Source organism: Daphnia magna, linkage group LG1 (assembly GCF_020631705.1).
Source record: "Daphnia magna isolate NIES linkage group LG1, ASM2063170v1.1, whole genome shotgun sequence".
In the NCBI taxonomy this organism is placed as follows: Eukaryota; Metazoa; Arthropoda; class Branchiopoda; order Diplostraca; family Daphniidae; genus Daphnia; species Daphnia magna.
In genome coordinates this window covers 738,761-763,606 of record NC_059182.1, presented here as the reverse complement: position 1 = coordinate 763,606, position 24,846 = coordinate 738,761, and the positions used below count along the sequence as shown (strand labels likewise).

General features: G+C 41.7%; 5 protein-coding genes across 10 annotated transcripts in view; 4 read left to right on the top strand and 1 right to left on the bottom strand.

The window, feature by feature from the left end:
* Nucleotides 1-24,846, bottom strand: part of LOC116933765 — a 62,177-nt gene that overhangs the window by 11,491 nt on the left and 25,840 nt on the right. The gene's annotated exons all lie outside the window — the stretch shown is intronic.
* LOC116936163 lies at nt 401-6,346 on the top strand. The gene is made up of 11 exons (XM_045175642.1): nt 401-547; nt 606-1,070; nt 1,225-1,548; nt 1,625-1,883; nt 1,950-2,312; nt 2,376-2,498; nt 2,559-2,785; nt 2,854-3,643; nt 3,704-3,817; nt 3,879-4,112; nt 4,178-6,346. The coding sequence occupies exons 3-11, from the start codon at nt 1,298-1,300 to the stop codon at nt 6,020-6,022; spliced, it is 4,206 nt and encodes a 1,401-aa protein (XP_045031577.1). The 5' UTR covers nt 401-547; nt 606-1,070; nt 1,225-1,297; the 3' UTR covers nt 6,023-6,346.
* LOC116920004 lies at nt 7,460-8,707 on the top strand. Its single transcript, XM_032926066.2, has 3 exons — nt 7,460-8,009; nt 8,070-8,180; nt 8,244-8,707. The coding sequence occupies exons 1-3, from the start codon at nt 7,874-7,876 to the stop codon at nt 8,690-8,692; spliced, it is 696 nt and encodes a 231-aa protein (XP_032781957.2). The 5' UTR covers nt 7,460-7,873; the 3' UTR covers nt 8,693-8,707.
* Nucleotides 9,789-18,098, top strand: LOC116918324. Of its 4 annotated transcripts, XM_045175627.1 has the most exons (13): nt 9,789-9,938; nt 12,104-12,297; nt 12,356-12,503; nt 12,614-12,819; nt 12,974-13,297; nt 13,373-13,631; nt 13,699-14,061; nt 14,125-14,247; nt 14,308-14,534; nt 14,603-15,392; nt 15,453-15,566; nt 15,628-15,861; nt 15,927-18,098. In XM_045175627.1, the coding sequence occupies exons 5-13, from the start codon at nt 13,047-13,049 to the stop codon at nt 17,772-17,774; spliced, it is 4,209 nt and encodes a 1,402-aa protein (XP_045031562.1). In that variant the 5' UTR covers nt 9,789-9,938; nt 12,104-12,297; nt 12,356-12,503; nt 12,614-12,819; nt 12,974-13,046; the 3' UTR covers nt 17,775-18,098. The 4 variants fall into 4 exon arrangements, with proteins under 4 accessions (XP_045031562.1, XP_045031575.1, XP_045031571.1 ...); XM_045175640.1 differs by lacking the exon at nt 12,356-12,503 and having other exon boundaries at nt 12,658-12,819; XM_045175636.1 differs by lacking the exon at nt 12,356-12,503.
* Nucleotides 18,232-20,744, top strand: LOC116936288. 3 transcript variants are annotated; one of them, XR_006648572.1, is made up of 3 exons: nt 18,556-19,670; nt 19,967-20,328; nt 20,607-20,744. XR_006648572.1 is itself a non-coding variant. In XM_045175737.1 (2 exons), exon 2 carries the CDS (start codon nt 19,109-19,111, stop codon nt 19,712-19,714), a length of 606 nt encoding a protein of 201 aa, XP_045031672.1. In that variant the 5' UTR covers nt 18,232-18,650; nt 18,716-19,108; the 3' UTR covers nt 19,715-19,936. The 3 variants fall into 3 exon arrangements, 2 of the variants coding, with proteins under 2 accessions (XP_045031672.1, XP_045031678.1); XM_045175737.1 differs by lacking the exons at nt 19,967-20,328; nt 20,607-20,744 and having other exon boundaries at nt 18,232-18,650; nt 18,716-19,936; XM_045175743.1 differs by lacking the exon at nt 20,607-20,744 and having other exon boundaries at nt 19,967-20,363.

Below are 24,846 nucleotides of genomic sequence, written 5' to 3'. Positions count from 1 at the left end.
CGATAAAAATTTTTCTAAATGAAAAAAAAAATTCAAACTCCTTAATGTAACAGTTCAAAAGGGGTAGTCCCATAAGAGCCTACGTTAAAGTAGGCCCTCTAGTTACACACCCGGCCAGAGTTGTCAAAATAGACGATTCCAATTTTTGTCCCACTTTCGCCCTCTCGAGTACGCGTACCATATAACTCCTATACCATGCCAACATGATGGAAATTCAAATTTACTTACAGTGCAGTATTTGCACAGATGTAGTCTGTGGTACATAGAATCTGCAATTCAATTTTGGACATGTGAATTCAACTAGCTCATCCACACTGACTAAAAAGGTTCCTAAAATTGTCTCATTGCCTAAGGACTCAAACGAGGTCATTTTCAGCTTTCCCTGCTGCTATTGTGCAGTCAGACTTTTGAATCGTGCAGGGAAGGTTGTACAGGAGGTGGGCAGATGGGTCGAGTTGGCAGAAATGTTTGTGATTCTTCATCAATCATCAGGTACAGCAACCTCCCCGTCGTTGGCATCAGTCCGGAATCGTTCACCATTCACACGGTAAGCCACGACAACGTTTAGGATAACCGTTTTGCTACATTTCACTGTTTCTCACAAGATGTGCTCATATGTTTTAAGGACTACTCTAACTTAACAACCAGACGCTGATGTTAAGTACCTACGGTCTGCGTCTATCAGTTTATTTGATGATGTTTGCAGGAAAGTCTTGTTTCCCTAGTTACCCTAGTTTTCCTTTATGTCTTACGGTATGCTTACTGTTTACATTTTTTTTTTATTATCTGTTCGTTTTCAATTGTCATGATGTTTGACATGGCTTTACTCTACCGCTATTAAGACACGACATTTTCTTATTTCGGCACATGAAACCTATTTTCAAGATGCGTCAAATTGGTATTGGTAGTTTTTAGGTGCACGATTGCGGCCATACATGCCCCAGTCTTCTGAGATACGTCAAAGCACGAAACTGGTTTAAACAATTTGTTTACTTTTCCCCCATTCGTGATAACCAGCCGCATACGCGAACGATTGGGACAAAATGCGAAGAATAAAAGAAAAAGGAAAGGTAGGTCCCTTAATCTTTGTTTATTAACAAAGTTTATATTGACGGTTTATCAAGCATTGTGTGGTGAAACATCTTGAAATTCACACGGACATGTTCGGATAAGAAAAAGATATGATATCTTTGCCACTGCCTCTAAAACATTTATTCTTTGCAGAGTCCTACACGTAGTACACGCGTTGTTCTCACAGTCCCTACTTCTGAAACGAAAACCTTCGTTTTTATGGAACATGGCAGACAAGGGTGGTGGTTCTCTGTGCTTCGAGGACCAGCAGCTCATCTCTTTTTCTAGCCTTCAATGTGACGGCAACAACGAAAATATTTTCCTTAGGAAAATTAATGGTGAAACGCTCGCTATCAAGAAACTTGCACCCACCTGCGATGGTGTTGGCCAACAGGAGGATCAGTGGGAAAAGTTAATCAAGTTGCGCGATAACCACATAGTCCGTTATCGCCAATGTGTCGTCCATCAAGACGTCAGGTATTTGGCCGTTAAAACTTTGTAGCTCGTTAAAAAAACGATTTAAGCCATTTCAAAATCTAACATTTTCACGTAGATATCTAGTCATGGAATCATGTCAGGGATCGATGCTGAATTATTGCCGTAAAAATCTGGATGACAGTGTTGCATCCGCTGTCAAAGGCATCGATATTATGTGGCAAGTAACTTGCGGTGTTGATTATCTTCATCGCAATAAAATCAGCCACGGTGATTTAAACCTTGAAAATGTTTTGTTCTGGAGAAGAGATTTGAAATTCAAACGAGTTGTCGTTAAAATAACTGGTTACGGATACATCAAGGATTTCCAACCTCGGGTATGTAGAATGTGTCAATATTCCAGCCATGGTGGTATTAACCTTTCTTTTTTTTTTTTTTGCAAGGATAATGTCAAAAGTCGGCTTAGTATTTTGTATTATGCAGCTGCAACGAAGGAAGAAGTCTTTCCAAATGGGCCCATTACGCTGGAAAGTTTGACTGAAATTGACGAGAAACATAGGGCCCTTGCATTAGACTTAATCAGGGTTCCAACCAAGGCCGATTTTAGTGACTTGGAAGTGACTGGGTTGCTGCGACACCCATTTTTTATTCGTTGCAGTGAGGAAAGTCGATCGAGGCTTTTCAGAGAGCTGCAGATGGATGCGGAACTCTTCCGAGTATGCAACCAAGACACACTTCAAGCGTGGGAAGGCTGTTTGGATAAAAGCAAATTCCCCGATGAAGAATTCGAAGAGTTAAAGTACACTGTAAGCATTAAGAGTTCTCGATGGTTAATGGCCCTATTAACTATGCTCCTGTCCTTTTTCTAGATGCTTGCAGATAATGATGAAATTACATCATCGCTTGTTGAGGCATTCAAAACTACGCCTCAGTTATTCTCGGCATATATTTGGCATATCACCACTAGCCTCAAAATTAGCAAGGACAACAAAGTAAGTAAAACTGAATCGTCGGCCGTGTTGCAGTCTAGTAATATTACGAATTGCTTTCAGAATCAATCCGTTGAAATTCTAGAAATATTGGGAAAAGGGAATTACGGCAAAGTCTTCAAATGTAATTATACCGATGAAAGTGGAAAAACATATCTGGCAGCATGTAAAAAATGCAGCCCAAATCCAGACGCAGTAGATGTGTTCAACCGAGAAGTTGAAACCCTTCGTCAACTCAATCACCTGTTCGTCGTAAAATACCTGGATTTAGTAGAAAATCAATCCAAGAAGTATGATAAAATAAGAATCGTTATTGTCTGGAGCCATTCGTGTTAATCTGTTATTCTTTGTTGAATAGGTATATCGTCATGGAGTTGTGCGAAGGCTCTTTAAAGGATTACGTTGAAGGAAAGCTGGAACGAATACCAATAGATTCGTTGGACGATAAAATCCTCATAAGCCAAGTGGCTCTTGGTGTTGCTTACATCCATAGCAAAGATATCATCCACAAAGATTTGAAACTAGCCAACATCTTGCTCTGGTGTCAAACATCCAACTCCCGCCTAGTTTTGGCCAAAATTGCTGATTTTGGATTTGCTAAAAAACTGAAGCCAGGTCAAACCGAGTTTAGTTACACTGCTCATCCTGGAACGGAGAACTACATGGCACCTGAGTTGCTCAATGCAAAAGACTTTGCCTATCCAGGATCTTTTGCTAGCGATGTTTACGCTTTTGGAATAATTATTGTACGGATAGCTAAGAAAGGCGCTCATCCTTACAGCTCGGAAGATATGTGGCGAAAACTTTCAATGGTTCATGGACTTGTTCCGCAAAATATTCAAGATCTCAGCTGGGATCTACAAGATTTGATTATCAAATTAACCGACAGAGATCCGGGCAAACGTCCCATGATGGCATTAGTGTTGCGCCATCCTTATTTTGTCTTAACAAACGAGCGAACTAAAAAATATTTTCTTGACCGACTTTGGGTCAATATTATATTGTGTGATGATGGAATTAAGCTGTTCGCAGAAAAAATACTCAGCGCTCAAAGTTTGGACGAATGGTACCAGGGCTTGTCTGGTGAGAAGCAGTTCACTATTGAAGACATTGAAAGAATGGCAAAAATCTTTCAATTCTTCAGGAACGTAAGAAGTTGACTTACCCATCGCTAATCTTACATAATTTAAACATTCTTAATATTTCAGCTTAAGCCGGATATTCTGCCAGATATGGTATATCCTGAAAAAGAATATTCCCGAGCCATTAAGGAAGTTATTGCGATCGATTACGATGCTGATGTTGGATTCCAAGTTGATAAGGTTAATGGATTTTACACATTCTCGTGACACTGATGCCTAACATCCCTCACATGTCCCTTAGTTGAAACGGAGGATGGCACTTACGCGCTATCACTTGGGCAAATTGATTCTACAATCGCCAATACTTCTCGTGTCGTATTTCTGGGCACATTTACCTTTTATCCTTAGCCTTAACAAACCACTGGCTTCATCGGTAACGGGTAGGGAGGATGATCAACAGAATACTACCAGCACCGCTAGTCGACCACAACGTCTGTCGAGAGAAATGGATCCTGAAGTGGAAAGGAATTCCAAAGTTTGTATTTAAGCTTTTTAAATTTCAATTTGACGTTTATCTAGTTAACCTATGCCTGCACACAGATTATTTCGGAAATCGAATGGAGTAGTTTGTTTTGTGAAGAGGAGGAATTCGTCAACGAACTATGGACTATCAAATATGGGGGGCAGTACAACAAATCTCCAGAAACAGCACGAGAAATCATTGGACTAGTGGCAAATTGTAAGATAACGGAAGAAGTTTGGTCTGCTATACTGAACCAATTTGAAAGCCAATTAGAGCTTATGCTATTAAAAATAGTTCAAAGCTCCGCTTGCAACGCACCGAAATTGACTCGAATGCTTTTGAAACGGAATGGAAGTCTCCTAGAGCTACAAGTGATGGTTTCTACTTGTTCCACTCCTTATGATGCCTTTGATGAGCTATACCCGGTTAATGAAAAAACGCGTATCCATGTTAATGAGTTAAACAAACGAACGAAATCAATTGAAACGGATGATTCAGTGAAATTGGGATATCTTGCTATTCAGTATGCAGCTACTAAACAATCCTTTTCAGCACCGAAGATAATCGAGGTTCTTCTAGAACATGGAGCAAGTCCATCTAGTAATGGCTACATGCCATTTGTTGAAGCTGCCAGAAACAAAGGACATTACGCCCTTGAAATGATGAAGCAGCTGCTAGATTACACAGGCAGTAGTAACGCGGACGATCTTATTTTTTTTCTCTGTGTCGCTTTATTCAACTACGGTGAGTGTGGCCTGGAATTAGTAGAACTGTTGCTCAAAAACATAAAAACCGAAGCAATCCAAATTTACGAAGAATTACTTTATTTGGTATTGCTTGATGAAGTCCACGGCCTAAAAAATATGAAAATGATTCTTGAAAAGGGAGTGAAACCTAATCCCGTGGGTAAAGATAAATTCACAATACTTCACTATGCTGTTATGGAACAAACCACGCAAACGCTTGCTATTATTGAGACCCTGTTGGAATATGGTTGTGATCTTAATGCCTCTGACGAATCTGGCAACACGCCGATTCATTGTGCAGCCATCAATCAAGGAGAACATGCCTATGAAACGATGAAATTTTTGCTCAGCAAAGGAGGAGATGTCAACATCAAAAGAAAGGATGGGCTTGCCCCTGTTCATTTTGCGCTGTTCAACAGGGGAATTTGCGGAGACAAAATGAGGAAATTACTTGGTGTCGATCAAGATAGCGTTAACGTTCCCATTGACAACATCGGGAATACGCTACTTCATTTCTTCGTGAGTGGCAAACGTGCTAAAGTTGATGTCGTTCAACTGATACTCGACCATGGAGGAAATCCTAATACTGAGAACAAATCCGGATTTTCACCAGTCCACTACGCTCTCTTTAACCACAGCCAAATTGGACTGACCATTTTGCAGTTGCTGCTTCAAAAAGGAGGAAATCCTAATAGCTTTGTGGTCAGTAAAGTGTTAGAACATACACTTACACCTGTACATCTCGTAGCCGCGTTCCTAAACGAGAATGCAGATGAGCAGATGGCGATCCTCCTTGAAAACAACGGAAACGCGAACGCAAGTGACAAAGACGGTGTAACGCCTATGCATGCGGCCGCCCTTAACCCTGGAATTCACGCACCCAAGCTTGTGAAGATCCTGCTTAATCATGGAGGAAACCCAAATGCTGGTGACACGGCCGGTCACACACCAGTTCATTATGTCGTTCGGGAGAAAAATAGTAATTCGTTGGAAGTATTGAAGCTTTTGGTGGAAAATGGAGGAAACATTTTTCAGCTCGATAATTGCAGAATATCGCCGTTCATTTATGCCATTCAACGAGAAAGTGAAAAAGACTGTCTGCCCGAAGTAAAAAATTACCTTGTGGAAAGGTTTCTGAAAAAGGTTTTCAAAGTCCTAGTGGAACGCAAGGGCTAAGAACAATTTCTAAACATGTAATGGTTGCAAACCTGGTAGGCGGGCTTTCAATTGTTATTTTATTTTCAATTGCTGTGGTATTCTTTATTTACTTCTATATGCTATATTTTGTAACACTTTGGTCCTTGGCTGGAGAAGTTGTGTGGTGGGATATTGGGTTCAATAATTAAATTGGCTTGTTGTCTTTTAATAGTAGCTCTACCCCAATATTAAGGTGTATTGTACTTCCCTTGTGCACAGTAGATTTGCACTTTTACATGCATTTAAACGTAGTCCTATGAAAAAAAAAATCACGGTTGAGTTACTACACCGTTCGTAAATTTTCTTTGAATTTCACCTTTTAGCTTTTACTATAAAAAAAATACTAATGCAAAAACGATGTACGGGAGGAGTACAAACTCGTATGATGGCACTAACAACAACTCTGGGTACCGTACGTCCGAAGCAGATAAGGTAGGTGGTGCTAGTGCTAGAGCATTTTCAAGGCGTTTGTTTCTTTGTGGCTCGTGACGGAATGACGTCACTAAAGTCCTATCCACTTTTCTTGATGGGGCCCTGTAAAAACAAAGAGATAATTCACGGTTGAGCGCCATGGGTCATACCCGTGATTCAAAGTAGGGAAACGGTTGAATGAGGTAACAACGGAATCAGGACTAGTGATGATAAAATTTCGACCGTCGTGCGTTTTGCATGTTTGTGTATTTTGTTGATGTTTTGAGATATCATCTCCGGATAATCGCTTTCGTTTTGTTGGGCTTGTTTAGGTTTTTCTAATCACTTTTTTAGCCGCTTAGTGCCGGCTAAATCTGACCGGACACCGGCGTCCAGTACGATCGTGATCGTCAACTCGCCCAGGGAGAATTTGCACAGCGTCGACACGGTGGTTTCTTCTTTTTTTTTTTTATACGTGCGAAACGACGTCTAGTAGCAAACTGAATTGCACAGATGCTGGAAGAAACCCCTGGTGTCTACTAGCCATGATGCCCTGCTACCATGGCAATTAAAACACTCGAAGCGACCTCAGTTTTTTTAATTTACTACTATTATAATTAATCTTTTCTCATAAAAAAAAATATCGTTTAGTAGCTGAGATAATAGGCTACAATTCTATATAATTTTTATATTAAATTTTTCAGTTTTTTTTTCAAGAAATACAAAAAACCAAAAAGTGTATCAATTGCCCCCACTCTCCCCTACATAGTTGCAGATGCACTTTTTCTTATGACCAAACTGCTGAACGCGCTTGGCATTAGTCATTTGTTTTTGTTTTTATCTTGACAAATAAAATAGACAAAATGGTCCCGATGTGCAAAGAAATTCAAAAAAAATTGGTATCTTTCATTAGATTTAAAGAAAGAGGAGACACGCTAAATGAAAAAAGAAAAAGCGATCGAATATTAAGTCGATCTGCTAGGACAGGGATGCGGTTCCGTGGTTTTTACAAAAACAAGAGTTTCACTTTCAAAAATAAAGAAGAAATTTAATGAAGATGACGCAGTAATTTTAGAAGCAACATTGGTCAATTCTTCAAAAACACTGGAAAGCTGTGTAGTTCAGTCTAGATCTAATAATGAAGCCGAGGACAATCTTGCTCAAAATCGCCTGGATTATCTTGACGAACAAGTTAATTTAATTGAATGTCAAGAAACTTTTATTCATGAAGAACCAGAAGAATCAAAATCTGCAAAGTCAGACTGGACACGAAGAACTAATGAGATTTATAAAGACTGGGCTGCTGTTAAACAAGATTTTTTAGAAGCTTTCGTGTCTTCAAAATCATTTGCTACTTCTTGGTGTGCGGACTGTCAAGCACCACTTCTGCAGTGCTACATTTCCTGTGACAATTGCCGTATGAAGAGATGTGAGAAATGTGATCAAGCTTTTCACAAATGTCATCCTTTTCATCTGCGTACTTTCTACGAAAAAGAAATTTCAAGGATTCTCCTACCTGAACAATTTATTTTGTCTGGCCAAGTTGTTGCCTGTGGTAAGTAGGCTTTCAACTTAAGTTCTTTTACCTTATTTTTTTTTAAATTTTGTTTTACAGATGTTCCAGTTCCATGTTTCCCAGTAATGTTCAGCTGCCAAACACGTGATTGCTTAACTGCTTTCTCATTAGCAGCTGGTAAAAGGAGAGTAGTCATCATCACAGAACGAGGTATGTGTTGTAGGCTGTCAAATTTCTATTTATCTAAACTTTTTCTTTGCATTTAATATATAGGAAGATTTGACCTTCATTCTTGCGTATTCCAGTGTGCTACATGTGGCGAAAAAAAGGATGCCAACGAGGCGGATTATGTCGTGTCTGGCTGGTGGCCAACGTTAGCAAGAAACGGCTCATATTTTGTATCTAGTACATTACTTAAAATATATAGCGCTGCGTGTATACATATACCGGGACACGAGTATAATAGTTCCAAGTATACATTGGATTTAGCAAGATTTTGTTTGCTATTGGCACATTTCGAAATCACGTTCCAAATCCGTTTCCCCATCACAGAAGAGATCAATGATTTTTGGAGACTTTCTGGAAAATCAGCATATCCTTGGATGACGTCAAACTCTTGTTTATATCGATACACCTTTCTTGTTGGATGGAATTCACCCAAAAATGAGACGCCGACGTTAGAATGTTCTTATACGGCATTAGAGGGCCTCATCAAATCGTGAACCTTGGCCTTTTTTGCGCGCTTGCTTATCGAGATAATAGCCCGTTGCAAAACGTCACAACAAAATGACAGCAAGGATTAGTTTTAATCTCTTTAATCCCCCCCCCCCATCATCCAGACATCTCAATTGAACTTTCATCCCACGCGGCGTATTGATGGTATATACGCTAATAATCAAAATGGTTGTTGCAGCACAGACAGGAAGTGAAAGGAAACTAGATTCCGGTGGCCTTGGCCGTCGGGCCTACCGACTTCTGCGGTGTAACGGTAGCATTGGCCGTTACAGAAACGTTGGCGGGTTACTCACACAAGGATACGATTATAACTATAGCGGGGCGACGTCAGCAACTGCCCCGTCATGATACCGTGAAAGGTGACACACCGAAAAAGAAGGTGTGGACAAAAGGGCAGTGAGGCTGCAGATCGTTCGTCTAAAAAAAAAACAGGTCGTATTAACACGGTATTTTTAAAACTAAAGACCCACATTTATCTTGTCCTATTGCCCTGCATAGAAAATTGGCAACCAATTTAGAAATGAAATCAACGTAAACAATGAACTGAATTGAAGACGAAGGCTATATTGGGTTTAGCCTTTTGGTGTGCTCCAACAATAACAACAGCAATGATCGAATTGCAGCTGTGAATGTAGTTTTGAACAATCAGAATGACTTGTTGCAAAAAATTGAAACAAAATGGTGGATTGCCCTTGCCGGACCTTTATCAATTCATTATCTCCCAGCACTTTTATGAAAGGCAAGTGTAGCAAATCGTGTTGTGTCCGTCGGAGGTCACACTTCTCAGGTTGGTTGGGTTTGAAATCGACACAACTGTCACGGATGGTAATGGAAACACGGAAATGACGGATATGCATCTGTATATCAGACAAAACAGATCTACGAATAAAGGCGACACAAAAACGTTGCAATTCGGACACGGTCATAGTTCTTTTTAACCTGCTATACAATCCTAGTCCAATTCGTTATCAACGCCAATCCGGATTTGCTCTGCGCTTGCGCATAACGTTCGAGAAAATGAAATTTGGCAAACTACATCAGACTACACCAACATCTCAGCAGTAGACTGTAGGCGTTTTTCCTTGACGAAACAATGAAAGACAAAATTGTTGTGGACAGTGTCGACCAAAAGAAACGAACTAAGCCTCAGTCGAAACTAAAAACATGACGTGTAACACGAGGACGTCAAATCTGCGCAGTGGGGATCTAGAGGACAAAACGTGCTCTGCGGCGGTATGTTAGGTCCTTGACTTTTTAAAAATCTATCAGACAATACAGTACCCACCAAACTATTAGGTACACCCCCCTTTTTTCAGTGCATTCTTATGGCACTACGTGTCTTGGAAAAAATGCAATAACTATTGAACCGCTTGGGCTAGATTTTTTTTCTTTTTTTCAGTGAGTAGATCTAATGATGATCTACATTTTTTATACACATGAAAACGTCGTAGGATTAACCCCCACGGCGCTACGGTATCGTTCACTTTATTAGGTACACCCCGTTTTCTCCGATATGCGCCGTGTTAAATACGGCGTTTTCAAAAATATACAAAAAATACTAAAAATAAAGCTAAAATCTTTTTCTTTGTGCCAAAAGATGCACAATTCTTCACTCTATACTAATCCAAAGTATGATTTACAGTCAAACCAACTAAAAGAACCCTTCTCTATACCCCGAAGTTTACCCCCCTCAACATTTTTACGGCAAAATCAAAACTGGCGATGTCGCCACCAGAGGCACTGCAAGATTCGGGCTGTTGCTACCAGCCGCCAGCTTTCACAGAATATGGTTTCAATTTTAATCTTAGTTCCATTAGAAAATAAACAATGAAATATGCTATATGCGATGCGAAAATGAAAATAATCAGATTTTTTTAAATATCTTGTGTGCCCCTCATCGCATTGGCGCAGCAACAGCTCGAATCCTGCAGTGCCTCTGGTGGCGACATCGCCAGTTTTGATTTTGCCGTAAAAATGTCGAGGGGGGTAAACTTCGGGGTATAGAGAAGGGTTCTTTTAATTGGTTTGACTGTAAATCATACTTCGGATTAGTATAGAGTGAAGAATTGTGCATCTTTTGGCACAAAGAAAAAGATTTTAGCTTTATTTTTAGTATTTTTTTGATATTTTTGAAAACACCGTATTTAACACGGCGCATATGGGGGAAAACGGGGTGTACCTAATAAAGTGAACGATACCGTAGCGCCGTGGGGGTTAATCCTACGACGACTTCATGTGTATAAAAAATGTAGATCATCATTAGATCTACTCACGGAAAAAAGGAAAAAAAATCTAGCCCAAGCGGTTCAAGAGTTATTGCATTTTTTCCAAGACACGTAGTGCCATAAGAATGTACTGAAAAAAGGGGGGTGTACCTAATAGTTTGGTGGGTACTGTAAGTCTATGTGTCAACAGTGCTGTTATATGAAAGAGACGTCGTTCAAGGTGTCCCAAGATTTTAGAGGTCGTTAAAACGGGGCATTATTCCATGATAGAAAGGAAAAGGTGCGCTGTAGGTTAGGGCGTTTTTCAACAGCTGAACATGGCTTTAAGGCTTGATGACCTTCGAAACGATATTGTTACATTAATATCTGTGCATTAGTGAACCAACGAAAACAAAATCACTCCCCGTAAAATAGAGCAATTATATGCCATTTTAACTGAACGTTGGGAAAACGTTTTTGATTTGTGTATGGAATCGGCTAGAAAATGTGGTAAGATTCAATAGTCAGAGGCCATTTAAACTTGATGCTTAAATAATGGAGTATGATTACTAGTCTGAAATATTATGGACTTTTCTCTTGGCCTTTAAGTTAGTGCTTCTCTCCAAACACTTAAGTTGTCCCGTCCAAAGTCATAAGAGATACAGAGTGATGAGGAAAGACAACGTTAATGGGAGATGTGGACGCCAAAAAGTAGATGAGCAGCTTTTTATACGACATCGTGATTTAATTAAGATGCACAATTGTACATCGTAGTCAGGCGTCTTCTTTTTGTGCAATAACCTATGTAGTATGCCTAGCCTTATTGAATGTTGAATGGACAACATGGCGAAGCAATATACACTACGGCAGTTTGTTTGAATCTCCGAAGTCTACGTCTCAATAGAATTTTGTGCCATTCCCATACGTAGCTATTTGTCAATGCAATTTGTTTTTAAAGTTAACATAAGTAATTTCAAAAGTGATACTTATCTGTTGTTTGCGATTTTGTACATCATCCCAGTCCCCTTAAGAATGATCGCCTATCCTCTACGTATTTATGTCTGCGTCCTTGCATATTACCTCCAGCACTTTAAGGGTTGTGGAACGGAAAATTTGAAAAGAAAAGATGGTCTCTGTTGTTTTTCTTGAGGATAAAATTTAGTTTTCATCCCCATCCCTGTCTCATTGCCTTAGGACTCAAACGAGGTCATTTTCAGCTTTCCCTGCTGCTATTGTGCAGTCAGACTTTTGAATCGTGCAGGGAAGGTTCTAAAGGAGATGGGCAGATGGGTCGAATTGGCAGAAATGTTTGTGATTCTTCATCAATCATCAGGTACAGCAACCTCCCCGTCGTTGGCATCAGTCCGGAATCGTTCACCATTCACACGGTAAGCCACGACAACGTTTAGGATAACCGTTTTGCTACATTTCACTGTTTCTCACCAGATCTGCTCATATGTTTTAAGGACTACTCTAACTTAACAACCAGACGCTGATGTTAAGTACCTACGGTCTGCGTCTATCAGTTTATATTTGATGATGTTTGCAGGAAAGTCTTGTTTCCCTAGTTACCCTAGTTTTCCTTTGTCTTACGGTATGCTTACCGTTTACATTTTTTAAAATTATCTGTTCGTTTTCAATTGTCATGATGTTTGACATGGCTTTACTCTACCGCTATTAAGACACGACATTTTCTTATTTCAGCACACGAAACCTATTTTCAAGATGCGTCAAATTGGTATTGGTAGTTTTTAGGTGCACGATTGCGGCCATACATGCCCCAGTCTTCTGAGATACGTCAAAGCACGAAACTGGTTTAAACAATTTGTTTACATTTCCCCCATTCGTGATAACCAGCCGCATACGCGAACGATTGGGACAAAATGCGAAGAATAAAAGAAAAAGAAAAGGTAGGTCCCTTAATCTTTGTTTATTAACAAAGTTTATATTGGTGGTTTATTAAGCATTGTGTGGTGAAACATCTTGAAATTCACACGGACATGTTCGGATAAGAAAAAGATATGATATCTTTGCCACTGTCTCTAAAACATTTATTCTTTGCAGAGTCCTACACGTAGTACACGCGTTGTTCTCACAGTCCCTACTTCTGAAACGAAAACCTTCGTTTTTATGGAACATGGCGGACAAGTGTGGTGGTTCTCTGTGCTTTGAGGACCTGCAGCTCATCTCTTTTTCTAGCCTTCAATGTGACGGCAACAACGAAAATATTTTCCTTAGGAAAATTAAAGGTGAAACGCTCGCTATCAAGAAACTTGTACCCACTTGCGATGGTGTTGGCCAACAGAAGGATCAGTGGGAAAAGTTAATCAAGTTGCGCGATAACCACATAGTCCGTTATCGTCAATGTGTCGTCCATCAAGACGTCAGGTATTTGGCCGTTAAGACTCTGTAGCTCGTTAAAAAACAATTTAAGCCATTTCAAAATCTAACATTTTCACGTAGATATCTAGTCATGGAATCATGTCAGGGATCGATGCTGAATTATTGCCGTAAAAATCTGGATGACAGTGTTGCATCCGCTGTCAAAGGCATCGATATTATGTGGCAAGTAACTTGCGGTGTTGATTATCTTCATCGCAATAAAATCAGCCACGGTGATTTAAACCTTGAAAATGTTTTGTTCTGGAGAAGAGATTTGAAATCCAAACGAGTTGTCGTTAAAATAACGGGTTACGGATACATCAAGGATTTCCAACCTCGGGTACGTAGAATGTGTCAATATTCCAGCAATGATGGTATTAACCTTTCTTTTTTTTTTTTTTTGCAAGGATAATGTCAAAAGTCGGCTTGGTATTTTGTATTATGCAGCTGCAACGAAGGAAGAAGTCTTTCCAAATGGGCCCATTACGCTGGAAAGTTTGACTGAAATTGACGAGAAACATAGGGCCCTTGCATTAGACTTAATCAGGGTTCCAACCAAGGCCGATTTTAGTGACTTGGAAGTGACTGGGTTGCTGCGACACCCATTTTTTATTCGTTGCAGTGAGGAAAGTCGATCGAGGCTTTTCACAGAGCTGCAGATGGATGCGGAACTCTTCCGAGTATGCAACCAAGACACACTTCAAGCGTGGGAAGGCTGTTTGGATAAAAGCGAATTCCCCGATGAAGAATTCGAAGAGTTAAAGGACACTGTAAGCATTAAGAGTTCTCGATGGTTAATGACACTATGAACTATGCTCCTGTCCTTTTTCTAGATGCTTGCAGATAATGATGAAATTACATCATTGCTTATTGAGGCATTCAAAACTACGCCTCAGTTATTCTCGGCATATATTTGGCATATCACCACTAGTCTCAAAATTAGCAAGGACAACAAAGTAAGTAAAACTGAATCGTCGGCCGTGTTGCAGTCAAGTAATATTACGAATTGCTTTCAGAATCAATCCGTTGAAATTCTAGAAATATTGGGAAAAGGGAATTACGGCAAAGTCTTCAAATGTAATTATACCGATGAAAGTGGAAAAACGTATCTGGCAGCATGTAAAAAATGCAGCCCAAATCCAGACGCAGTAGATGTGTTCAACCGAGAACTTCAAACCCTTCGTCAACTCAATCACCTGTTCGTCGTAAAATACCTGGATTTAGTAGAAAATCAATCCAAGAAGTATGATAAAATAAGAATTGTTATTGTCTGGAGCCATTCGTGTTAATCTGTTATTCTTTGTTGAATAGGTATATCGTCATGGAGTTATGCGAAGGCTCTTTAAAGGATTACGTTGAAGGAAAGCTGGAACGAATACCAATAGATTCGTTGGATGATAAAATCCTCATAAGCCAAGTGGCTCTTGGTGTTGCTTACATCCATAGCAAAGATATCATCCACAAAGATTTGAAACTTGCCAACATCTTGCTCTGGTGTCAATCATCCAACTCCCGCCTAGTTTTGGCCAAAATTGCTGATTTTGGATTTGCTAAAAAACTGAAGCTGGGTCAGTCAGAGTTCAGTGACACCACCCACCCCGGGACGGAAAACTACAGGGCACCTGAGGTGCTCAACGCGCAAGGGTCTGCCTATCCGGCATCTTTTGCTAGCGATGTTTACGCTTTTGGAATAATTATTTTACGGATAGCTAAGAAAGGTGCTCATGCTTACAGCTCGGAAGATATGTGGCGAAAACTTTCAATGGTTCATGGACTTGTTCCGCAAAATATTCAAGATCTCAGCTGGGATTTACAAGATTTGATTATCAAATTAACCGACAGAGATCCGGGCAAACGTCCCATGATGGCATTAGTGTTGCGCCATCCTTATTTTGTCTTAACAAACGAGCGAACTAAAAAATATTTTCTTGACCGACTTTGGGTCAATATTATATTGTGTGATGATGGAATCGATCTGTTCGCAGAAAAAATACTCAGCGCTCAAAGTTTGAAAGAATGGTACCATGGCTTGTCTGGTGAGAAGCAGTCCACTACTGAAGAAATTGAAAGAATGGCAAAAATCTTTCAATTCTTCTGCGACGTAAGAAGTTGACTTACCTATCGCTAATCTTACATAATTTAAACATTCTTAATATTTCAGCTTAAGCCAGATATTCTGCCAGATATGGTATATCCTGAAAAAGAATATTCCCGAACCATTAAGGAAGCTATTGCGATCGATTACGATGCTGATGTTGGATTCCAAGTTGATAAGGTTAATGGATTTTACACATTCTCGTGACACTGATGCCTAACATCCCTCACATGTTCATTAGTTGAAACGGAGAAGTGTACTTACGCGCAATCGCTTGGGCAAATTGATTCTACAATCGCCAATACTTCTCGTGTCGTATTTCTGGGAAAATTTACCTTTTATCCTTAGCCTTAACAAACCACTGGCTTCATCGGTAACGGGTAGGGAGGATGATCAACAGAATACTACCAGCACCGCTAGTCGACCACAACGTCTGTCGAGAGAAATGGATCCTGAAGTGCAAAGGAATTCCAAAGTTTGTATTTAAGCTTTTTAAATTTCAATTTGACGTTTATCTAGTTAACCTATGCCTGCACACAGATTATTTCGGAAATCGAATGGAGTAGTTTGTTTTGTGAAGAGGAGGAACTCGTCAACGAACTATGGACTATCAAATATGGGGGGCAGTACAACAAATCGCTAGAAACAGCACGAGAAATTATTGGACTAGTGGCAAACTGTAAGATAACGGAAGAAGTTTGGTCTGCTATACTGAACCAATTTGAAAGCCAATTAGAGCTTCTGCTATTAAAAATAGTTCAAAGCTCCGCTTGCAACGCACCGAAATTGACTCGAATGCTTTTGAAACGGAATGGAAGTCTCCTAGAGCTACAAGTGATGGTTTCTATTTGTTTCATTCTTGATAGCTTTGATGGGATGTACCCGGCTTCTGAAACATTGCGTATCACTTTGAATGAGGAGATGAGGCGTATGCTTCTTGAAGCGGATGTGAACGCTACGGTTGATTCAGTGAAATTGGGATATCTTGCTATTCAGTATGCAGCTACTAAAGAATCTTCTTCAGCACCGAAGATAATCGAGGTTCTTCTAGAACATGGAGCAAGTCCATCTAGTAATGGCTGCACGCCATTTGTTAAAGCTGCCAGAAACGAAGGAGATTACGCCCTTGAAATGATGAAGCAGCTGCTAGATAACAGAGGCAGTAGTAACGCGAACGAGCTTATTTTATCTCTCGCTTGCGCTTTGTTAAACTACGGCGAGTGTGGCGTGGCATTAGTAGAGCTGTTGCTCAAAAACATAAAAACCGAAGTAATCCAAATTCACGAAAAATTACTTTGTTTGGTATTGGTTGATGAAGTCCACGGCCTAAAAAAAATGAAACTGATTCTTGAAAAGGGAGTGAAACCTAATCCTGCGGGTAAAGATGAAATCACAGTACTTCACTATGCTGTTATGGAACAAACCACGCAAACGCTTGCTATTATTGAGACCCTGTTGGAATATGGTTTTGATCTTAATGCCTTTGATGAAACTGGCAACACGCCGATTCATTATGCAGCCAGCGATGAAGGAGAACATGCCTATGAAACGATGAAATTTTTGCTCAGTAAAGGAGGAGATGTTAACATCAAAAGAAAGAATGGGCTTGCCCCTGTTCATTTTGCGCTGTTGAACAGGGGAATTTGCGGAGACGAAATGAGGAAATTAGTTGGTGTCGATCAAGAAAGCTTTAACGTTCCCATTGACAATACCGGGATTACGCTACTTCATTTCTTTGTGAGTGCCGATCATGCTGAAGTTGATGTCGTTCAACTGATACTCGACCATGGAGGGAATCCTAATACTGAGGACAAATTCGGAATTTCACCACTCCACTCCGCTCTCCAGAACCACAGCCAAATCGGACTGACCATTTTGCAGTTGCTGCTTCAAAAAGGAGGAAATCCTAATAGCTATATGGGTATTAAAGAGTTAAGACTTCAACCTGTACATCACGTAGCCGGATTCCTAAACGAGAATGCAGATGAGCAGATGGCGACCCTCCTTGAAAACAACGGAAACGCGAACGCAAGTACCAAAGACGGTTTAACGCCTATGCATGTGGCCGCGCTTAACCCTGGAATTCACGCACCCAAGCTTGTGAAGATCCTGCTTTGTCATGGAGGAAACCCAAATGCTGGTGACACGGCCGGTCGCACACCAGTTCATGATGTCGTTTGGAAGAAACATAGTAATTCGTTGGAAATCTTGAAGCTTTTGGTGGAAAATGGAGGAAACATTTTTCAGCTCGATAATCGCAGAATGTCCCCGTTCATTTATGCCATTCTACGAGGAAGTGAAAAATACTGTCAGCCCGAAGTAAAAAATTACCTTGTGGAAAGGTTTCTGAAAAATGTTTTCAAAGTCCTAGTGGAACGTAAGGGCTAAGAACAATTTCTAAACATGTAATGGTTGCAAACCTGGTAGGCGGGCTTTCAATTGTTATTTTATTTTCAATTGCTGTGGTATTCTTTATTTACTTCTATCTGCTATATTTTGTAACACTTTGGTCCTTGGCTGGAGAAGTTGTGTGGTGGGATATTGGGTTCAATAATTAAATTGGCTTGTTGTGTTTTAATAGTAGCTCTACCCCAATATTAAGGTGTATTGTACTTCCCTTGTGCACAGTAGATTTGCACTTTTACATGCATTTAAACGTAGTCCTATGAAAAAAAAAATCACGGTTGAGTTACTACACCGTTCGTAAATTTTCTTTGAATTTCACCTTTTAGCTTTTACTATAAAAAAATACTAATGCAAAAACGATGTACGGGAGGAGTACAAACTCGTATGATGCTACCAACAACTCTGGGTACCGTACGTCCGAAGCAGATAAGGTAGGTGGTGCTAGTGCTAGAGCATTTTCAAGGCGTTTGTTTCTTTGTGGCTGGTGACGGAATGACGTCACTAAAGTCCTATCCACTTTTCTTAATGGGGCCCTGTAAAAACAAAGAGATAATTCACGGTTGAGCGCCATGGGTCATACCCGTGATTCAAAGTAGTGAAACGGTTGAATGAGGTAACAACGGAATCAGGACTAGTGATGATAAAATTTCGACCGTCGTGCGTTTTGCATGTTTGTGTATTTTGTTGATGTTTTGAGATATCATCTCCGGATAATCGCTTTCGTTTTGTTGGGCTAGTTTAGGTTGTTGTAATCACATTTTTAGCCGCTTAGTGCCGGCTAAATCTGACCGGACACCGGCGTCCAGTACGATCGTGATCGTCAACTCGCCCAGGGAGAGTTTGCACAGCGTCGACACGGTGGTTTCTTCTTTTTTTTTTTTATACGTGCGAAACGACGTCTAGTAGCAAACTGAATCGCACAGATGCTGGAAGAAACCCCTGGTGTCTACCAACGGCGCTCCGCTGCGTCACGATCGAACGGATTCGGCTTCCGCCGTCAACACGGAAATGGGTTCGGTTTATTCGATGAGCAACTGGATGGAATCCAGCTGGGCCGTCGCATACGTCAAGAATTCCAACGAAGATCTGACGCAAATGAATCAATCGGAAGGCCAGCGGAAGGCCAGAAAAGTCGCCTTCGGTGCGGATGTCAAGTAGGAGAGCGATCACCACCGTTCGTGGCCAGAGCTCCGACGCCGGACAATTTTTTCTCGCGCGGGAGATCGCCGTGTTCCACGACGTCCGAGTCGTCAACGGCCACTATTCCGGGCATGTCGGCGGCATAGCTCATCCGCAATCTACGCCCAAATCCGGTCATGATGGTGGCTCGCTGCGAAGTCAAAGAATCCGTCTTCCGGCCTCCAGTTTCTACGGAATTTGAAACGGAAACGCTTTTGCCGTTGGAAACGGATTCTTTATCCGTCAGGGCTGATCACGGCTATCATTCCCTAGAGCCTGAAGCGGAATCCAGTGCCATTAAGAGACACCAATCGTCCTCCATCCGGCAGCAGACGACGGTGGATGAAACGAGAACGATCGATGAAACAATCGCGCAGCTCAACGAAACCATCGAAAAGATCCGTTCGCTCGACGTCATCCGCCTGGAAGCGGAATCCGAACGAAATGGGACGAATCTAACTCCGATTCAGGCTCCTGTAACCAAAATGGACATGGGGAATCCGTCGGCCAGCAGCAGCCCTTACCCAGTCAAAATCGATAAACCAAGTGGATTTTATCCAGGACTTGCGCATCCCAAAAGCGGTTCCAAAATACCGGAAAATCGGTTCGTCATCCGCGAAATCCGGCCCTTCGGCAGCGTCCAGGAAGCTCGCACTTTCTTCCAGTCCACGGCATCCAGCGAAATGACGCGTTCAACAGGTAATATGTTTAAATGCAAGCACGAAAATTGCGTTAAAAGTTAAACCGAATTAGTGGGGAGGATAACTGAAACACGACACAGAGATCAGGTGATTTAAAAAATAATAACGGTAGCATATCACGATATTGTGTGACACGGTATCAGGTGACGTGTATATAATTACCAGCATGTTAGTCATAACCTCCAATTGCCGTTCCCCACAGTTGTTATGTAAATGATTGTCTTGAGAAATGAGTTGCATACTTAAATATTAGTCCTAAATTATTACCTATATTTTAATTCTTTTAAATGAAAGAGTGACATCGAATCACCGTGATTCAACTGAATTGGAAGGCGGTCGGCTGGCGGAAGCGCCTGAAATCAAGTCGGCTAATCATCAGCTGCAGCGCTTGCGGGAAACCACCAAGTTACTGGTGGAAGGGCATCCGCAGCTGCGGGCGGATTTGGCCGTCAATGCCAGATTGAGCCAAACGAACGAAACCAACCCTAACGTCGGCCGCCACGTCAACCAAAATGGCGACGTGGCGACGTCAGAGATGATTCTAACCAGTAAAACCAGCCCGGAGCAAAAGAGGCGGCAATCGTTCGTGATGACCTCGGGAGTCGAACATCACGCCGTCGAACCAACCATTCCCGTTGTTCATCATAAACCATCCGGTTAGTACTAGCAATCATTGACCATGATGCGTCCACCTCTTTTTCCTCAACATGAAAACGCTGTAATGAACTGATCGTAACCAGCCGGACCTAACGTGGCCCAGCTGCGAATGGCCGTCGTAAATCAAAGAGAAACTCGCGTAGATATTTAGAACCATTGCTCATAAAAAGATTCTTCCCCTTCTTTGGCAAAAAGAAACCGAATTATGACTTGATTTCACTTAGACGCGCTTCGCTAATTGCACGTGATGATGTTTTGCTCATTTGATTATTGGCAGAATCGACCGAGATGAGAGACGACGCGAGCGTCGAAGAATTGATGAGCAAATTCGACGCAACGATAGATGAAGCTCTCTCGGATAATTGACGAGTTAAGGGATTCCATCATCCGCAAGAGCAGTTCGGTTAAATCGATGACGTCCACCACGTTCAGCAGCCGATCCAGCACGGCCGTCACCCGATTGCGGAGGGCGTCTCCAAACAAAACGACGCAGTTTACGAAAGAAGAGAACACATCGTCCTTCACCTCTAGTTGAACACCACTTTCTTCCGGCAGAAGCAAACCGCAGCCGGCTAAGAGATCGAATTCCATCGAATTGACATCCGGCATGCCGGAAGAGAAGGCCGCTCTTTTAGTGCGTAAATTCTTCTGCAATTCCGTCATTGAGACGAAGATGTCGCGCATCGCAAAGACGGAAACCATCATGGAAGAATCCAGCGAATTCCGATGCTCTTCATCTTCGTTTAGCGAAGAAAAAACTCTGCTGGAAGCGGCGGTGGAAGCGTTCTCTTCTCCATCACCGCAGCCGGCGGAAGCTTACGAATGTGACGATTTCTTCCATCGTCCATCCAGCGAGGCGGAGGGGATGAGCACGTCGTCCTTCGGCTCCGTCCTGGACGTCATGGAAACGACGACCGATGATGAACGGAGCATCCGCACCACGTCTTCCACGACGATGACCAACACGACGCCCTATCGACACGAACTCAGCGACAATCATCAATCGTCCGGATCGGCCGTCGTTGCTGGATTCGGCCATGTCCTCTTCGTGCGCCACTCCGGTGACGGATGAATTTCCTTGTGCCACTTCGGAATCGGCTTCCATCGCCATTAGCGTTTGTCAGACGACGACCGACTCATCGTCTGTGGGATCTGACTTTTCCAGGTCGGGATCGAACAGCATCCGCAGGAATAAAACTCAACGGCATCAAACTGTGATCAGGAAAGACAAGAACAGTGTTCCGGCTGTTTTGGTCAAGTCTTCGACGAGAACACCGCCCAGCAGAAGTCGATACGGGGCTAGTAGTTCTCAATCGAGGGGGCCAATCATCGATCCAGCGCATCCCCTTCGCCATCTACCAGCTCAACGTCTGGACTCCGACGCCGCTCCAATGGCAGCGGTAGCTCGTTGAAAAAAAGTTTCAGGTGAGTGGTGAATTATTTTTGAAAAATTGGAGGAGAAAATCCGATTTGCGTTGAAGGAAGGGAAATTCCTTGTCAAATGAACCAAGCATTTCCGACAATCCAGGAAACGAGTTTCTTCGCCATCTGGAGTGAAGGATTTTCGCTTCGGAACAGGTTACGTTCATTTGTTCGTTGCTTTTATTGATACTTGCTTCTACGCGGTTTCCATCATATCCATCCGAGATCCGTGGAATGTGGAGGGGTGAAAGGGCATTTTTAAGGCGTTTGTCTCTTCGTCGTTTGCGAAAAAATGCCGTCATATTTGATTTCCCATCTCTATATGTAATCCTGCGTTTTCAAACACATTAGTCACGGTTGAGCGCCGTCGGGAACTTCCCCCTAGGCCCTGCCCGTGCTCCTTTTTGGTCCGTAGACCGAGGCGGAAGTTAGTTCCTCAAATTAAATCACATCAATTAAAATACCATGGCCGCTATGGCCTGTTGTTAAGTCCGTTGGAGTGATATCTACATGCTCGACGCGATACTATCACGACGGGCCACACGTACAATCCGTCTGCTCGTTGAGCGGCTCATACCATCCCTTGACTTAACTGGTATACTTACCTTTGGTAAAAGGCCGATTGAGTCCAGACGATACGTGTGTGCACTGGGATCAGTGTTTAACCTATTAGCATTGACCTAAAGACGATTCCCTAGGCCGATGTCGCATGTAGCCTACACTCATGTCCTTGTTGGTCCACCTATATCACCACGAGTCAAAAGGCAGGCCTAAAAATGCTCAAAAGAATTAGGGCCGTTTAGGCCTTCGTTGGGGAGTGATAGACGCACATGCTCGTCCTGATATTATCAAGACCGGCCACCGTAGCGCCATACCCATTGAACGACCGTTACCATTGACTTACCAATTGCTTATTTTTGGGGGTAACAGCCGGTTGGTGTATGAACGATACTAGTGTGCACTGGGACAGTGTTTAACCTTTCTACTTTTTTATTACCATGTAGACTTCGGTAATATCGCATGCACGTTATCATTCCCATCATCCTCCTGCAAAATAAACATTTCGGATTAATACCGTAACCGAAAGCCTAATACCGTTTACAGAGTTTGGGAATCCCCGTCAAACTCATCTCCGACCGTAGCGACTCGCAGTTTGTCATAGGAGCGGACCAGGCTCGTGGCTACCATAATGTTTGGGAGCTTCTGGCGTCTGCCACCAGGGGGATATCGAACGTAGGTAGTCTTTTTTCACACAACACAACACAGAACACAATTCAACACTCACCTGGTGGCGACGCCAGCAGTTACCCAACGTTATTGGAGACTTGGAGTCACGCTCTCAAGCCCGCCTCATATACAACACGAGTTGTAGCGAGCTAGCTCTGCCCGGGTGAGCTTTTCCATTCGCTCAGCCCGAGTGAGCGAATGTTCTAGGTTTTCAGCGCTCCTGGTGGCAGTTTCAGCAATCGCAACTGTAAATACTCTACAGTCAATGGTTTTGGGGAAAAAGAAGAAAAAATCCGTAGGAGTTTTGACATATGGAAATTTGGGTGGTACCCATAATGTTTCAAGAAAACCTTGAACCCCCTCGGCTCCCCCCGAAGCTGAGCTTCATGGAACATCACTCATGAACGAAGGTAATAAGTCAGCAGCAACATAAGCACACTAGTTACTAAGTAATAATCCATCTTCATAGAATGTTCAGGTAACATCCCACATGCTCTAGAGGAAACTGAATCTCCATCATCTTCACCAGCAAAAAGGGGGTGGGTTTCCTCCCCTTCCCCCCCTATTGTGGAAAGTTCACTCATGGACCATGGTATCAAACAATCTTAAAACACAAATTGCTTATTAGTTATACTAACATCTTTGGCCATACATTGTTTAGATGATTTTCACAGTGCTTTAGAGCAGAATGTTTTACAAGAATTCAACAACGTTCACTTCACGTCCAAAAACTTTAACGCAGAAACCAATGTGAAACTAAAGAAACTGCTTTTGAATCATGGAAATCCAAACAAGAAATCGTTTATGGATCTCTAGTGGATTCATACACAGCAAACCAGAATCTTTGTGGCCTTTGCAAGGCAATTTCTGGATATGGAATCATCAAATGTAAGGACTGTTAAATTTCCTTTTTTTTTTTTGTGAGAGAAAGGGGCATTCGTACGATCCATCCCATCAAAGGATGTATTTTAAGACAGATTCATCTTTCAAATCATTGCTTCCTACTGAATTTATCACTTCTCGTGGAGAAGTCGTCGAGCAACGTAATTGTTATCTTTTTATTTTTTCTTATCTGATGATTAAAATTTATTTTTCGTTTACGGGGGTTCATGTGCCGCTTTTTCCTCCCCCGATTTGCACCGAATGTGATAGCCGGGAAACAAGTTGCCTCATCGCAAGCTCAAAATCATGCTACGTAGTCACCAGAAAAGGTATCAAAGTTAATTGGCTTAAATTTCTTCTATAACGCGGATAATTTTCTCTAAAAATTATTTCAATACATAGGTAGATTGGACTTAAACTTACCAGTGTTCCATTGCCAAAACTGCGAAAAAGTCAACTTTCCCTACCGTAGAAGATTACATTTCATCCGGATTTTTGGCCTGGGACGCCAGAGCGTTTTTCCGTTTTTTTTTTTTTGGGTGTTTTTGTATTTTGGCTTCTTCTCGGGTTTTTGACGAAGAATGTTGTGTCTATCATGTTACGTGTAGTTTTTTTCCATCGCTACAAAGAATAAAACAATTTAAACCGATTTATAACTTGTCAATTCTTATTTTATTATACAGTTTATTATACTTTTCTGATTCCTGAACTTATCACCTTATGAGATGGTTATATTGTTTGGTTTTGGTTGCAAGTTTTAAAGATGTGTTGATAATAAATTTGAATTTCCCCCACTGGCGGAAGGGCATGTAATGCTCGTAGCTGATTAGCCATTCATTTAGTTCACTTTTCAATGAGAAAAACACGGAATAAAATGAATTTTTATGCATCATAAGATGCACTGATTCGTAAGGCATGTGAAAAATACAATCTAACGCACTAATTATGACAATAACTGCCCAAACGAACATGCCAAAATTCCATGT

Coding starts and splice junctions, on each gene's coding strand:
- LOC116936288 (XM_045175737.1), top strand. CDS start 19,109: ATGATGGTGGCTCGCTGCGAAGTCAAAGAATCCGTCTTCCGGCCTCCA.
- LOC116936163 (XM_045175642.1), top strand. CDS start 1,298: ATGGCAGACAAGGGTGGTGGTTCTCTGTGCTTCGAGGACCAGCAGCTC. Junction 1,884..1,949: donor TCAAGGATTTCCAACCTCGG/GTATGTAGAATG, acceptor TTTTTTTGCAAG/GATAATGTCAAAAGTCGGCT. Junction 2,313..2,375: donor TCGAAGAGTTAAAGTACACT/GTAAGCATTAAG, acceptor TCCTTTTTCTAG/ATGCTTGCAGATAATGATGA.
- LOC116920004 (XM_032926066.2), top strand. CDS start 7,874: ATGAAGAGATGTGAGAAATGTGATCAAGCTTTTCACAAATGTCATCCT. Junction 8,010..8,069: donor TGGCCAAGTTGTTGCCTGTG/GTAAGTAGGCTT, acceptor TTTGTTTTACAG/ATGTTCCAGTTCCATGTTTC. Junction 8,181..8,243: donor AGTCATCATCACAGAACGAG/GTATGTGTTGTA, acceptor TTTAATATATAG/GAAGATTTGACCTTCATTCT.
- LOC116918324 (XM_045175640.1), top strand. CDS start 13,047: ATGGCGGACAAGTGTGGTGGTTCTCTGTGCTTTGAGGACCTGCAGCTC. Junction 13,298..13,372: donor GTCGTCCATCAAGACGTCAG/GTATTTGGCCGT, acceptor ATTTTCACGTAG/ATATCTAGTCATGGAATCAT. Junction 15,393..15,452: donor TCTTTCAATTCTTCTGCGAC/GTAAGAAGTTGA, acceptor TTAATATTTCAG/CTTAAGCCAGATATTCTGCC.